The following is a 17,290-nucleotide window of genomic DNA, read 5'->3' on the forward strand; positions in this document are numbered from 1 at the left end:
ACTATTTTTACATATTTCAGAGTAGTAGCCGTGTTAGTCTGTATCAGCAAAAACAACAAGGAGTCTTTGTGGCACCTTAGAGACTAACAAATTTATTTGGGCATAAGCTTTCATGGGCTAGAACCCGCTTCATCAGATGTATGGAGTGGAAAATACAGAAGCAGGTATAAATACATGAAAAGATGTGAATTGCCTTACCAAGTGTGAGGTTAGTCTAACAAGACAATTTAATTGACAGCAGGATACTAAGGGAGGAAAAATAACTTTTGAAGTGGTAATGAGTGGCCCATTTCAGATACTTGACAAAAACGTGTGAGCAACAGTAGGGGGAAATTAGTTTTGGGGAAATTAGGTTTAGGTTTTGTAATGACCCAACCACTCCCTGTCTTTATTCAGGCCTAATCTGATGGTGTCCAGTTTCCAAATTAATTCCAGTTCTTCAGTTGTCAGATTTGTGTCCATTTATTTTTTGTGTAGAGACTGTCTGGTTTGGCCAATGTATATAGCAGAGGGGCATTGCTGGCACATGATGGCATATATCACATTGTTAGATGTGCAGGTGAACGAGCCCCTGATGTGGTTAGGAAGCTTATGCCCAAATAAATTTGTTAGTCTCTAAGGTTCCACAAGGACTCCCTGTCATTTTTACATAGAAATTATGGGAACAGAGAAATAAGTACTTTTCTCAAACATACAATAGAACTTCCTTTCTATAACTTGATTCAATGTCACCTGAGAGTAGGTAATACACCATTTTTTTAGTAAAAAATCTTGCTGTCGCATCAGAGCGTAACGTTTTATCTTATTAAGATCAAAGCTTGGTGGAGTTCTAGGCAGAAAGGGCAGATGATTTTGATGCAATTTTTCATGTTTCTTGTTTACTGATCTTTTGATGGATCAGGCTTGTTCCTAGCATAGTAAGCTACAGTTATGATGTTCAGTTCTCTTGAAATAGTTTAATATATGCCAGTATCATAAGAAAGATGTACGTTACCATAAGCACATTTCTAGGCTAAAACTAGTATTGAATATGAAAATGCTTGTTCATACCTTGGTCAAGTTAAATTGAGGTGGGTTCATTAGTATTAATGGTTTTCCCACTAAGCTTCTGAAATTAACTCCAGTTTCTGTAGAACTCGATAAAAAGGGATGTCATTAGGACTAAAATCTCCCATCACTTTACACCAGACCTGAAAGAGCCTCTTTGGCTCCAGATTAAATAATATTTTAACTTTAAAGCATAATTAATTTTGTTGGCATACAAACGTGGAATGACTTTTAATTGAGAGTAGTTAAGGTTGATCTCTACATTCAGCTGTGATTATATTTGTGGAAAATATCAGGATCAGATGGCATCTTCTAGTGTCAAGTCCTGGGCATGCATTTTCTCTTGTGGAATTTCTTGACTCCACCATTCAGATGTGTGAGAACTGGGCACGCTTTTAAATCAAGCTTTAATTTATCATCATTGCTTGGACTTGTATTTGTTTTTAGTGATTTGACATTGTATTGCTCCATGGTAAATGTCTCTGATAGTACCAAGGCCACTATATATAAAGCAGATTTGTGGGTAGATTATGACCATAATTTTATTTTACACAATTAACTACAAGCATTACTGGCTTCTCAGCTCTTCAAAGGGCGTTTAATATTGCATAAGTCCTTCCAAAGGTATCGATGGAGAGCCATAGTAATAAATCGGTCCCCCTGCCAACATCTTTCTTCTGCTTTCATCTCAGTTGAAACATGACATAAACTGGATCTGCTCCCTTGGAAGTTACTTTCCATTTAGAAGAGCTATAATTTTTTTTCTTTTGACACTACCTGATGAAATGACTATTTCCAAAGGAACAATATTGAAATAACTTGTTTCCTGCATTTCTGTGTGTTATTCCTTTGGACTGATGCTTGAGGCACAAATTAAAGCTCATTCAACCAGAGCTGAGGCAGGGACAGTAGCCAGCCTCGGGTCAAGTTATACCAGCTGAGATTTGCATGGCAGCTTCTTGGAGTTCATTGCGCATTCGCCAGGAAGATTATTGCCTTTGAACTGTGTTCAGAAGATATTTTAAATTAGGTTCACCATCATAAATAGACAGTTTCTGAAATTAGAATCTTACGGGTATCTTTGTGCCTATTTATGTCTCATTCTTCTGCATCTGGCACTCTGGATTTCTCCATTCTGGATATAAACAGGAAACACCTGCATATTTATTTAAAATGTATATTTTCACTATTTTCTTCTTCTTCTGTAGATTTTATCTTAATTCGTTATGTCTCAGTTTTATAGAAATATCTGAAGCTTTGTTTCTTGAAAGAAGATCTTCATAGATGATACAGTATTTGTATTGGAAGAAATGAAAACTGCCACGTATAATTTATTTTATTGAGAGAAAATCTACCTAGATTCTTATCCATCAGTTACTCTCTTGATGTGTATCTGACTCTTTTTAGGTTACTGTAGTTAGAGTAGGTGAAAAACTGTGTGTGTGTGTGTGTGTGTGTGTGTGTGTGTGTGTGTGTGTGTGTGTGTGTGTGTGTGTGTGTGTGTGTGTGTGTGTGTGGAGTTACAGCGTTTTGCTTATATTAAATAGTCCTCTTATGTTGGTCCCAAGGCATAAAACATTGTGTGAGAATGCTAATACTGAAAAATAGGGATACTGTATGTGTCAGAAGTGCACTTTGAATGTATACAGCTTAATGTACTTGTAAAACCTAGTTAAAATGTACCAATAGTGTAACAAATGTCTATAGTTTTTGTAACCACACATATTCCCCTCCTTTTAAAGATAAACGTAAAGTGGATTTATTTGATTTGTGTGAATTTTTAATATGTTAACATCTCAGGATTTAATTTTTGCAACAGATACGCAGAAACTATTTACATATGCACTAAGAAATTAATAATGATTAAATTAATGTAATATATAAATACTGTCTCATAACAAAACCCTGAGGATCTGTTTTACTTATGAGATTTGACAGCTGACTGACAACTGAAGTGAAATGTGATATTACATTTCATATGCAACAGAAATTGAGGTCTGGATAAATTTGTAGTGGTTTGGGTGTGATAAAACTGCGTATTAATGGTGATCGGACAAAATTTCATTTTAAAGTTTTTTTTCTTTTTATATGGGAATGTTCTAGATTGAGTAGAAGTTAAACCTTAACAATATCAAGTCAATGACTATCTGGAAAATGCTTTTCTGGGGTAATCTGATATAATTCTTCACCAGGGATAGTTTATGCCTGCCATAATTTTGATTTTAAAATGTGTCGAGCTGAGCAATGAAATTCTCCAAACAATAGTAGTATGAAAGGTTGTTAGTGTAGACAGGCACTAGCCTCTGCATTTAATAAAATGAGGAATGCTTATGTGAGAGATAATAGAGCATTTGTTTCTGGCCTTAAGAGGACCAATGTCAGGTCAAACCTGTAGTATTTGCTTCATACTACACTACATTACCCAAAAGTGAAAACTCCACATTGAGACTAAAGGGAATTTATAATTACCAGGCTCAATACCTGCCAGAAATCTAAAAAATTAATGAAAATAAAGGCTAATGAAAATATGATAAACCAAGGGTAGGCAACCTATGGCCCGTGTGCCAAAGGTGGCATGCGAGCTGATTCTCGGTGGCACTCACACTGTCCGGGTCCTGGCCACTGGTCGGGGGGACTCTGTATTTTAATTTAATTTTAAATCTTCTTAAACATTTTAAAAACCTTACTTACTTTATATACAACAATAGTTTAGTTATAGACTTATGGAAAGAGACCTTCTAAAAATGCTAAAATGTATGACTTGCACGCAAAACCTTAAATTAGAGTGAATAAATGAAGACTCGGCTCACCACTTCTGAAAGGTTGCCGATCCCTGTGATAAACCATATATATATATATTCTCCTAAAATAAAACTCATGGGGAAAGGTATTGATACCTCAGCATACCATGCGACATGGGACAAATATTATTCTCGGAGAGGTTTGGGAGGCAATAAACAGTGTGTGCAAAGTTAAAACACAATAGGTCAGTGATACTCAGACTGAGGCTCGGGAGCCACAAGTGGCTTTTAATATGTCTCATGTGGCTCTTTGCAGCACATGATATTAAAACACTGTGTGATTTAATTATTAACCACATAAGTCTATCTAGATGTCTCGATTGATCCACAATTATTTTTAATGTTAATTGTAGTTCAGTATTGTCATGAAATTCTATATAAATATCAGTGTTGCCATAAATTATGCACAAATTACCTCATTGCACGTTAAGTGATGTAGGAGCTGTTATCTGGCTGGTTGGAAAAAGTGTGCGCTCCTTTAAGGGTGAGGGAGCCAGGGCGTGCCTTTCTGCTGCAGACCAGGTTAGCTTGGGAAACTGACCCATCTCCATTGGAAGGCAGATGGAACAGTATAGGTTCATGTCAGTGCAGGAAAAGCCATCTTTTCCATGGACCAGACAAAGCAGCATTCACCCCCCACACCTGAAGTACTGGGTTTTGTTAGGATCTGCTGTGGGCATTTTATGCTAGTTGCTCATTTCTCAGGGGACTGGGAAGAAATTTTCCCCTCACTGCCAGATTGGCCAAGGTGAGAAACAGGAGTTAGGCTATGATGCTGCAATTCATTATATAGATGTGGGGCAGATGTCCAATGTAGGTACTCTGTAAAGAAGGGATATAGTGATCAGAAAGAATGGATTGGTAAAGGATTTAAAGGAGGCACTCCTTTAAAGGAGTGGAAATGGGGAGTTTGGCTGCAATGACCGGTGTAGTGACTGAGAAGGAAAAATTTGAGATTAACAAGTCTTCTGCTTCAATCATGCAAGACTTGGCCTGATTTGAAGATGGTCATTGCTGTGAGTCAGGTTATGAATCTTGAAAGAATCGTTATGAAATATAATTTTATAGAAATTATGACCTTGGCAGGAGTTTATTATTTCTGAGAATTCCAGTGATAAGTGATGAACCATTATCATAGCAATATATAATCATAAAAAAATTCTTCATTGATGTGAAGAATTGTCTAATATTTAACTGAGATGTCATCAGACAAATAAAATTGTGTAACAGCGATTGCAAATGTTACATCTTCAACAAATGAATTAAATTCATATATTCTGAGAGTGGCTAGATAGTAATAAAGAAAAGCATGTATAACATTTTCTGAAGCATCAGAATGATGTAGGCTTCTAGGTCCTGTTTTTAAAAGTGATTTAGGCACTTCAGCTTTTAAAAAGTCAGTGAGTGTGTAAATTACTCCCAAAGCAATTTAGACTCCTAAGACATTAAATCCTTTTGAAAATTGTATCTCAAATCTATAAGTGCTTAATTACAGAAGTTGTTTTTACAAGAGTGTTTGAGAGGTCGGTTCTTATGGCCACAGTGAAATAGCTTAATCAAAGTCTTGAATTTACTATATAATATCTGTGGTAGCAACAGAAGTATCATTATTCATCTCGGTCAGGTCTGTTTCATCTGTCTAACTGTAGAATCCACATTGCTCACATTTTCCTTTTAGGTCATCTTACTCTATCTTCTTCACCATCTTTGAATATTCCCCACTTGTGATTATTGAATGGCTTTTGAAAACTGCAAGTTGAATTGAGACATAATAAAAGACAATCAAGGTGATATATTAATCCCAACAATCTCTAGTGTGGCATGCTGTGAAAGTTTTGAGTTAGGAAGAAAAAAAAGTTACATATTTGTGGTGCATGTGCATTAATATATAACCAAAAAATAAAAATAAAAATCAATGACTGAGTTCTTAGGTAGTAATTAAACATCAGTTTGAGGGGAAAACTATTTTATAGGCTTCAAGAAGTACTCACAGGAAGTCAAGCTACCTTGTTTTGGAACTGTAAAACTTAAAACACACACACAAAAAACTCCTCATTTTTTATTATACTTTTTTTGTAATCCTACAGCAATAATGTTTGTATATAAAAACAAAAATAAAATAAAAAGCTCCTGCCATACTTGGGACTGTTGTACTTGAATATATCAGGATGTTTTTCTCTATTAATGTTGTTCTTATCAATATTTGTCCAAGGGACATATACAGTTGTCTTAACCGCATGCTTCCTTTGGGTGCCATGTAATACCATTTTCTTGCTTGAACCAGTGTGTTAAAAAGAAAGCATTAGCAATTAGTTTACAGGTATTAATCTTCTGAAACCTTTAGGTAAAGAAAATCTCCTGTCTAAAACACACACAAGGAGTAGAGAAGGAGAAGCAGTGTTCTTGCCATAATATCTTCTCCAGAATCAGACAATGAGCTGTAACCCTTTTTTTTTTTTTTTTTTTTAAACAAAGTTTAATTGATCTTCTGGTCAATTCTATCTTATACTAACATATTTACTGAAGGAAAAAATTCTGCTTAAAAAAGGATGAAAAAAGTGATATGGAAATGTTTGAAATGTGCCTTTTGAAAACTAGGACCTAAAAGAGAAAGAAAATGAAGAACTTGATATTCAGTTGAAAGTGTTTGATGAAAACAAAGAAGATGACTTAATTGAATTGTCACATCGTCTCAATGACATCAGAGCTGAAATGGAATATCCTTTTAAAAACTCACTAATTTATTTTAATTTTTATGTATATTCTCTGTAAATATGTAATAAAATATTCTAGATTAAATTGATTGGTTGCCACAGTTAAATTATGGTCTCTAGGGTATGTATGTTTCAGGTAGATTTATGTCCAGGTAACTTTTAATTTGAAAAAGTGTTAAATAAATATACCAATCACTTAAATGCATGTTAGTTTACAAGTCATTGAGGGAAAGTAATCTTTCATGAAAAGGACCTTTCATTAAACCAGTAATTTTGCTCTGTCAGGTAATGATTCTTATAAATTAAGACAATATAAAATTAGGAAAAATGATGCAATTCAGTTCATGAAACTAAACACTTTATTTTTTTTGCGGTATTCAGGGGGTGTTTTGTGTACATAATAGGCTGCACTTTTATTAGATAACGAATTTATTTATACAAAAGCAAAATTCTTTAGTGGGTTTAATAACATGGTATGCACTCCTGAACTTCAGGCATATCCTTTAACATTTACACACAGATCTTATCTGACTTGCACTGGTATAATGTATAATAGACAGGTTGTGATATGGGGACATTCATAACCTTTTGTTCCAAACTGCCAACCATATTTTTGCCCCTTTCTAGTTGATGCCAATAAACACATCACATGGGTATGTGGCTAAAGACTCTGCATTTGATTTTTCAGCTGCACTTGGGTAAATCAATTGAAGGTGTATCTATGTAAAACTGGTGTGAGATCAGAAACAGGCATTTAGTTTGCAGCTTTATGGAAAATTTCAGTTTAATCTGGAATGAAAAAAGTTAACTCAAATCCAGAAGTACCAGAAATTCCTAGGTCTAACTACTGCCATGCCTAAGAACATTCTCCTTAACTCCAGATCTTTCTTTGAGCCTTTCTCTGTGGGAGCTGTTGGGATGCTTCATACATATTCTAAAAATGAAGCTTGACCCCCATAACTAATGTGACAAAATACCTGAGCAAGCCCCTGCTCCATTCCTTCTCTAAGCATGGGTATGGGATATCGGCTTACTTACCTTATTTACCATCAGAGATGCTGTCTGCTACAGAGACAGCCAAACACATCTGTATAAGTCCAACATTCTAGCTAACAAAGCTGAGCATTAGATATCACTGTCTGGCCCTAGATAAGGGAAATGCTCCCAGTTATTTCCCTATTCATGCTCATAGAAATTAACCCTTGGAAATCACAATCATGATGCTTTCATTGTCGACAAACATTGATGTGAACTCAGTCCCCCATATTTCAAATACAATTTAATGGCAAATATGCACCATAGTGTCATTAAAGTCCAGCTTTGAAACTTGTTTGTATTTCAGTCCTGCTGTGTATACAGATCCAAATGTTCACATGGGAGTCTGAATTATGTATTGTAAAGAAAAAAAAAAAAAAAAAAGAAAAAATAGCTAATTAAATGATGTTGTCCTTACTTATGAGTCTAAGTCCTTATCCCCCTGACTTGCTGGTTGGCTTGAGTGTACCAATTGCAGAACTAGTCATGGCAGCATTGATTCAAAATAAATGGTCATGGTTGGTCGAGTGCCAAACAGAAGGAAATCTATCCTGTGTACCATAATTCTGTTACACCTTTCCAACATGTGCCACACCAAAATTTACTTGCATGTGTCACATGGGATTGGTATGGTGAACTGGCACCCCTTGCATTACTGTGTTGTTCTTCAGAATCTCAGCCCTTTTTTAAGCTGCGAAGATGGCGAAGAAAACTTCACAAATGTATGATGAGTGTAACCAATGCCAGGAGGACTACGTGAGTCTGCAGAAAGCAGAGAACAATGCCTTCAAGATGTAAACTGTCCCGGTCATTTTAGTGGATATTGACTCAGTAACAGCTTTTCTTATCCGTTAAATCTTTCACATTGTCATACCTGTACATTAACTGGTATTTTGTTTGTCAACTTTCTGGACCACCATGAGATGAAAACTTGATAGAAAAAAATCTCCAGATTCTTTGAATATAATAATGAGTAGACAAAATAAGTATGATTTTCCCAGACATGAAACATGTAATCAATATTTATAACCTACATTATCTAATGTTGTTCCACTCTCTTAAATTAAAATGCCAAATTCATTTGTTGTATGAATTAATCACAGAACCTCAACTCTTAATGATTGCAAAATGTTTGCACCATTATTGATCTTGATTCATGTAAAAGTATAATGTGTTAATTGGTGAGAAAATGGAAAATACCTCAGGCCCTGGTAACAAATAGTGCAGGTATATTGTTGAGCCTACATGAAGCTCATTGAGTTCATTGGGGCTGTCTGTGGGCCCATCAGTCCCCATGAATAGAGTTGAAGGATTGGAGCCTTATTTGGCAGAGCTTGTGCCAATTTTGTTTACTTTCTAGTGTTGAGCACAGTGAAATAATTTTGGTTAGCTGTAGCTGGAAAAAATGGAAATGTTTTAATGAGGGGGATTGTTTAGAAGGCAATAGCATTTACTTAGAACCATTCAAGTGTATTCCTTACAATATGGACATGTTCATTTCAGTCATTTGGCATTTCCTTAACAATCTCTGTACTGATATGAATGAAGTATACCATCTGCTGTATAACATGCTGAAGGACACGGCTTCTGAAAACTATTTCCTCTCAATATTGCAACACTTACTACTGGTCAGGAATGATTATTATGTCCGGTAAGAGTTAACTCTAGCTGTTCTTTTTGCTTTTAATATCAGGTGTCCAAGTGGTAGGGTAACACAAGCTGAACTATTAACAAAATGGATCTTAAACATATGATTATTTTATAATATAGGGTGAACTGCTCAATACAAGTTGTCTTTGTACCCTTATTTAAAGGGAAGAGTTTCATTATAGTAGACAGAAGGATGGTTTTATTTTTGAGTTCCTTGTGCTTTTTCTTCTTCTGTATCTCTTAACTCATTGAATTATTCCTCACTTTTCTACCTACAGGGCAGAAAGGTTCTTGTCTTCAGAAAATCTACAACACGTTTTTTGTACATGTTTTTATTTCAAAGCATCTCCATCCCCTTTCAACTATATATTGCATCCTTAGAGTGTAAGCTGTTATTACTTATATGTCAAGTGCCTAGCATAATACTGAATCAGGCAGGAGAATTGGTGTTTTCATATTGTTAAATCATACAACTACAAATACATGTCAGTTATTCCAGGTAATGGGGGCTTTTCTAGTTTGTAGAGAAAATACAGGGAATTGGTTGATAAGGATGAAAAAGAGAGAAGTTATTGGAAGAGGTTTTTTTTAAATTTCCCTAAACTATTTTTTTTTTTTTTTTTAACTAGTGTGACAGCTCCATTTTCTTTTCTTTTTGCAATATTTCCTTCAGTTAGACTTGAGATGATTTTTCTGGTGCAACTAAATGGAGTGTGAAGTTGAGGTGTAACATTTGTTGCTGATAAACAAGTTTAAAATTTTAAAAACTGTTCGTCAGCACAGAGAGATTACAGAAGTTACAATAGTGAACTGTGTGTGCTCACAGTACAGTTTCTGAGAAATTAACATGTTGTAACTGATCATGTACTTGTACTGTTGCTAATAAAGGCTGACAACCAATCACAGCAAATAGTGATCCTTAAAAACTTACTAGTTTTACCTTAGATGATAATAGTTAGTAATCTGCATTTTCAAAATTATGAGCCCATTTCCAGTTGCTCATAAATTTTGCAAAACCTTTTGGTCCACTGTTCAAGCTGAAATTTTCCCTTCTGGGATTTTGTCATTAACTGACTTTTCAACTAAGTTTTTCAGCAGAACTATTTAACTACTTCTGGGAATCAGGTTAAGGGAAAAAAATAGGTTGTTTTGGCAACCAGTGTTAAAACCAACCAAACCAAAAGGAACAATGTTTCTTTGAGAAGCTCTAATGTGTTCTTGATTTGGAATGGAGTTGTGGCCCTGGGGCCAGGAACAGACTTTTTGCTTTCCCCATGAAAAACCCTCTAGAATAGGCCAAGTTTATCAGACTCTGGAAGTAGCCACTTGCATATGTTCCATCGATGTTTGCTAGAGGCTTGCTGTTAAAATCTCTAACATTCCATCTTCGCTGAGTGTGCTCCAATGCTAGGGAGTTTTTACATCCCTGCTACATGCTCCCAAGCTCCACTCAGCTTCCTATTTGGAGGGCACAGAGCAAGAGCTCCAGACAGAGGACATAGAGTGAAAGCAGCAATGCTGTTTCCTTTGGATTTGAGGAAGGTGTGCCTGGCTGGGATCCAGAAGGATACTTTCCACTGACTAGTGTCAATGATTGTGTTCACTTCAGAAGTGCCTATTTTTGAGCAAGACCTCATAGCCCCTTAATTAGGCTGCAGGCACATATATTCCTCCTATTTAAAAATAGGTTGAGTGAGTCACATCTGGTGGAGCTGCAATAGAACTTGGTCTACAATATGACTGTTCCTGCGGAACGGCTGGAGCGGCGAAGCAAAAAAAAAAAAAAAAACAACAAAAAAACCATGCGGGGCGGCTGGAGCCACGGTGCAGGGGGACTCCCTGCGCTGCAGACGTGCCCCGGGCAGCGGAGTACATGCCCCGGCTAGCGGGGGCGGCCAGGGCGTCCTTCAGCGGGGCACTCGCCACGCGGCCCCTCCCGCTGTGCCGCCTATCGGGAGGGCTCCGTGCTGCTCCGGTCAGCGGGCAGGGAAGGACGCAGGCTGCCCTGCCGGGCTTGCTGCAGACCTGGCACCGGCTGGGGCAGACGGAGTGCGCAGCCTGCTCCCAGCAGGACGCTTCCCTCCTCTGCACTGCTGCCCCCTACAGGGCGGCCGAGCAGTGAACCAAAAAGAAAAAAACCTGCGGGGTGGCTGGAGCGGCGAAGCAAAAAAAAAAAAAAAGATTGGAGAGAAGCCGCCCCTTAGAATCTGCCGCCCCAAGCACAAGCTTGCTCGACTGGTACCTGGAGCTGGCCCTGGTCCCAGGTCTAATCCTTTTAGCCACAGTGCTTTGCAGGTGGAATGTACCAAACATGTATGGTTCAGAATCTGATCATGACCCACATGATACTGGGAAAATACACAGGAAAAAAAACTATTAAAAGAATTAAAATCCATCACTCAAACTAGAAAATAGCAGAATTAAGATTGCTTCTTTAATCTTAATTTTACCTTGTATTAATCTTGAATTACATTATGATGTGTTTTTTTTCTCAGCCCAGGTGAGAAAGTTCATTGTAATCCTATTAATAACTTCCAGGTGAAATTTAAATGATTCAAGGACTGTCAGTCTGAAATAATTACAGTAATTTGCCCCCAAAATGCTCTAAATTTTAGACAATAGTTTGATGGCAATAGTTTAATGTACAGAGTATAACTAATATGAACTTAATGTCATAGGACACTTGAAATTCAAATCAGTTTTTATTTCAGTGTGAGTAGTATTGGGAGGCATGACCATGTTTCAGAAAATCGAGATTGGGAACTGAGGTTGTACTGTATCTAGAAGAACTATAACAACACTTGGTCAGCCCTTCGCTACCTATCTAAGAAATGTTAGTCTAATGGGCATATGTTACATTGCTTCTATTAGCTCCATTAGTATGGCTATTAAGTTTAAGTTAAAATGCTTTTTTAAAAACATATGGCTCATAAATACATGGTTACAAGAAAAAAATAAATTAAAGCTAATAATTGAAACATAATGGGAGAGTTAAGAAGTAAGTCTGTTCTCCAAATAGAATTTAGAAAATCCACTAGTAAAGATGCAGTCACTCTTACATATGGTATATGGATTAGGGAAGAGAAGTGAAATATTGCAAATCTCCACATTCAGCTGGTGTCATATTGAAACAACTCACACTAAGCTAAGGAAATAAGACGTACACAGTGAGAGTTGAGAACATAAGAATGTACATACAGGGTCAGACCAAAGGTTTCTCTTGCCCAGTATCCTGTCTCCTAACAATGGCCAATGCCAGGTGCTTCAGAGTACCTGTAGACTGGTCAGTTGTTTTGGTTGCCTAAACATGGATTTAGGGAGCCAAACTCCATTTTTTTTTTTAAATCTTGTGTAAACTTACATTAAAAAACAATTTTAAAAAATAAAAGAGCATTGGTCAGAAATCACATATCCGTTTTCTTGGATTCAAAAATACAAGTTCTAAAAAGGTAATGTCCAAACATAAATCCTGAAAATCTTTTTAAATTTAACTTCTCTTTTGACCTTGTATTTTTATCAGTCTGAAAAAAATGTGTTCTTGCACAGCTGCTACAGATTGAGTCGGTATATAGTTCCATCGTTCATTTGGAGTCACTTAAATTATGAGTGGATTTCAAATGATTTGTTTGTTTTTAGCTCCTTAACGTGACATCATATCTTAGGCTTCTTTAAGGAATTAAAGTAGTTTAAAAATGTAAGAGGGCTTAACCCCATAAAATGACTTAATACCCAATCTCTTTTCATATTTGGTAGCTGACAACATTTTTAGATTGGTATTTAGAAATGTTAGAAATAAGAAGTGTGTGTGTGTGTGTGTGTGTGTGTAGTGCTGTTTGTTGCCAATTAAGTGGTTATGAAGGAGGTGGGAAGGACAAAATAGGGTCCCTATCATTTTATTTTCCAAAGTGTGAAGAAAGTGAGATACCAACTGCAAAACAAGAATCTGAACAGAGATCCAGGAGATAGAAATGAAACTAGAACATGGACCATGTGAACTGCCATGTTGGGTTTAAAAATATTACTTCATTTTTCAGAGATCTAAACTTTGGATTTTTATTTCATACATCTCTTTATGAGAATGACAATAGCAATTTAATAGACAATGTACACACAAGGCCTTTTTTTCCCCAGTTTTTTCTTCTGACAACTTTATAATTCAGGTATTAGAAGTTATAATTAACCTTTTTTCTCTGTTCCATAAATTATATGCCTTGTTTCCATTATATTAAAAATACATTGATGTGTATTTTTCTATCATCAGAACTCAGTATTACAAGATAATTGAAGAATGCATTTCACAGATAGTACTGCACTGCAGTGGTATGGACCCAGATTTTAAATGTAGAGGAAGATTGGATGTAGACTTTACCCACCTTATTGGTATGTAAAACTGAAGTAACTTGTCTTCTTTGGTTTCTTTGTATTTTAGAAAAATAAATATTTTTAAAGGTAAGTGTTGTCTTCATACTCCAAAAACAGAACTCTGTAACTTTTAATATGTGGCTTTGGGAATGAACTCAAATTTTCTAGAAGTTGAGAGCTCCATTGTATAGCTTGTAATCATATTCTTCTAGAACAGCAACACATTTTATAGTGAAAATATATTGCATAGACTGTTGAGGCAGATATGCCTGGAAAGTTAGATTGTTTTATTGAGAGCAATGGTCAAAGCGCCACCTAGATTATAATTAGAACTGGCTAGAAAATAGAAAATCTGTTTTGTGAAAACTTTTGAGGTTTTGGTATTTGTTTTCATTCTGCATCAGTAAGAAATCAAGATTTTTCAACAGTTTTCACAGAAAAAGAGAAGGAGGAAAAAAAACAACAACCACCAGGAGAGGGATAGAGACCACCCCTGAATAGCTAGTAGTCCAATTGTTAGGACACTCACCTGGATGTGGGAGACTCACTTTTATGTCCTTATTCTTCCTGATTGGGAGCAGGGACTTGAATCTGGGTTTACCAAATCCCAAGTGAATGCCCTAACCACTGGGCTAATAGCTATTCTGGGATGCATACCCCAAATTGATACTGTTCCACTTAGTATCAATAACTAGTTAAATATTTATTGGTCTAGAGAGACTGACTTGATTGCAGGGATGTGTGGGACGTGTCTCCCCTGCATTCTCCATAACCACCTGGTGACACCCAGGTGGAATGGAGGTAAAGGAACTAGCCCGACTAGAATGAAGGAGGGTGAGGAGTTTGGCATGGGGGACAGGAGCTGGATACGGAATAGGCTAGAATATGTGTGTGTATGGTGAAATCAACTTTACCAATAAAAATCTAATCCTCCCCAGGCTAGTTATGATAGTCTTCAACTGATCACATTTGAGTTGCATTGTTCACATTAGCATAAAAATGAACACACTTTTGTTATATCATGTAAGGATAGTCCCAAACTTCAGATTTTAGATGATCAAATCATTAGTGGAGTTGAAATTTATACGTAAGGGAATGTTGTTCATGTGCCCCATATGAAGTTTTTAAGTTGGTTATACCAGCAAATGGGCCTAATCATACTTCAGGTATCTGCCATAATAATGGAATTTGTTCTTTGAGTAGTGTCACTGTGGGTGCTTCACTTCAGATGCGCCTGTGCCCTTGATCAGAGATTTTTGGTAGCAGTGCACATTTGGCTTGCATATGCTCCCTACACGCTTCAGCATGAGGGAGCAACTCATGTTCTCTACCCCCTTTGACAGTGATACAGTGACAGTGACATTCCACAAGAGCAGTATCTACATCTATAGCTTTACTTAAGGATGTACCAATTGCAGACATTGGTAGAATGATAAGTTGGTCCTCTGTCAATATTTTCTCTAATCATTATGCCTTGGTGCCAGCAGCAAGATCAGATTCTGCTGTAGGCAGTCTAGTTCTCTCTCCTGTGTACTGGACTCTGGTCTGAACCTCCCACCTCCTTGCGGGGGTAGTGCTTCAGAGTCACCTGGAATGGCACATTTACAGGGGCGCTATTCAAAGAAGGAGAAGAGATTACCCATCTTGTAAATGGAGTTCTTCAAGATGTCTCCCTGTGGGTGCTCCATTACCTACCCTTCTTCCCCTCTGCATCAGGATGTCCCTGGGGGGACTTAGCTGTAGAGAAAGAACTGAGGGCAGTTTGTGTGCACAGCCCCATTTAGCCTTGGTGTGGGGCATGAGGATATGTGGAGCACATGCTTGGGCTGACTGGGCACTACCAAAAATCTCGATCAAAGGAGCAGGACACAGGTGTACCTGAGGTGGAGCATCCACAGGGACACACTTCTTGAAGAACTCTAGTAGTAACTGGAGTTCTCATAAAGTGAGTAACGTCTCCAGTACTTCAAGCAAAGTGGAGCCCTGGATTCATGTGCTACTATTCTGTGGTGAAAAATGCACAGGAGGGGAAAACATACATTAAAAAATATAGTTAACACTTTCAAAGTTAGTCCTCTCATTTTGAGAATGGTGATGTGCAGTGAAGAAGGTGATGGAGGTGTTGTCTTTGAGCAGAACTGTGAACAACTCCCTTCCACCTGACTGCTCTATTTTCTTCTTACTATGCTACCAATGTCAGTTTCCTAGCGCCTGCACCCTATTGCTGGGTTGTCAGAAGTGCTGTTAGAGCAGATTACTGTGCAGAAATTTACTGGTTCTCAGAAACCAAAACCCTTGTTTTACCTCCTCCCATGTCCTCCAAAGGACATGGAACCTGAACTGCATGTTGTGGAAACAGAATACATTGTCTGGGTCCATACAGGAGAATGCAACAGAGTTGCTGCTCTTCCTTTTTGTCATTGTGCAGTGGAGAACCTGTGACCCATGGGGAGCCAATATTTCCTCACTCTTAACATCAACAGATGCTAGAAATTAATCTGAATGGAAATGATAACCTGTAATCTTAAATATTTAAGAGGCTAGACATGAGGTGTAGGAAGCTAATTAAAAATTTGCTCTCTTCCCACTGTGATCATCTATAGAGTCACAACCTAAATAAATTTTCTTGTAACTCTGAAATAGTTTTGCTCCATTTATCAATAAGTTGAGCTGGCAAATGAGTGCTAGGTACTTTACAGAAAAATAATCAAAGGTGACAGTTTTCCTGTTGTATTTCTTGTAGTTTTAAAATCTATTCAGGGTAGCTAATGCACTTAATTGATTTTTTTTTCTGTTGACCTAGTGAATTAGAAATCAAACTTTCGTTTTCAAACCTGAAGCAATTAGACTATTCACAAATCTGAGAACTTTGGTTCCTCAGTCATGTAATTAAAGAGTATTGACTTTTAAGAAGCTCTCATATTTTGGGAGTTTATTTACCAGTGTTGTGTAGCGGGGGAGAGGAGGATTTTTTTTTCTGTTGTACCATATCTTAATTTGAGAAATAATTCTCCGTTCTAATACTAGAAAATAAGGAAGTTTGAGTGATTTTGTTTTTTTTAAACAAACATCAACTCACTCAACAAAGGGAAAGATTTAATTGGAAATTAACATTAAGCCATAATGGAGGTAGGCAGTGGGCCTAGTGGATATGGCACTGGATCAGGACTATAGGCAAGTCACTTCACCTCCCTGTGCCTCAGCTTCTGTGTCTGTAAAATGGGGATAATGATGGTGATTTGCTTTGTACAGCGGTTTGAGATCTACTGAAAAATATTCTGTAACAGCTAGGAATTAATCATAAAAATATATGTTCTAATTTGCTTTTAAAAGCCTTCAAGGTAATCTTTACTTAAAATAACATAACATATATAACTTTCATATGTTAAAGGAGTGTTCTCAATATGTTAAAGGGGCGTTCTCCAGCCTAACTGCAGAAAGGGATGGCTGTACTAATGTAGAAAACTTGATTAAAGGGGCGAATTTCCATACTGATTTACATTTAAAATCAAATGAAAATGAGAAGGGCAAAAATTACCTCATATAAAATCTAGTGTGTTAAAGACTGCTGTACTTCGCATGAGAATGTTACAACTTAAGTAATTATTGGAAAGTAAATGCGCTTTTCTGAGCAACAGGCAAAACATATAGGATTAAAATCAGATTTCTAAGAAATTTTAT

The 17,290-nt window shown here is 36.9% G+C and overlaps 1 protein-coding gene across 6 annotated transcripts in view; it reads left to right on the forward strand.

Annotated features, from left to right (window-relative positions):
• Window positions 1-17,290, forward strand: part of DIAPH2 (diaphanous related formin 2) — an 869,427-nt gene that overhangs the window by 211,923 nt on the left and 640,214 nt on the right. For all 6 annotated transcript variants that reach the window (XM_054038969.1, XM_054038972.1, XM_054038973.1 and 3 more), the window contains 3 exons: window positions 6,447-6,565; window positions 9,132-9,248; window positions 13,509-13,627. In XM_054038969.1, the coding sequence (XP_053894944.1) occupies window positions 6,447-6,565; window positions 9,132-9,248; window positions 13,509-13,627 (355 nt within the window). The remainder of the gene's footprint in view (window positions 1-6,446; window positions 6,566-9,131; window positions 9,249-13,508; window positions 13,628-17,290) is intronic.

This window comes from Malaclemys terrapin, chromosome 9 (genome assembly GCF_027887155.1).
Source record: "Malaclemys terrapin pileata isolate rMalTer1 chromosome 9, rMalTer1.hap1, whole genome shotgun sequence".
Lineage (NCBI taxonomy): Eukaryota > Metazoa > Chordata > Testudines > Emydidae > Malaclemys > Malaclemys terrapin.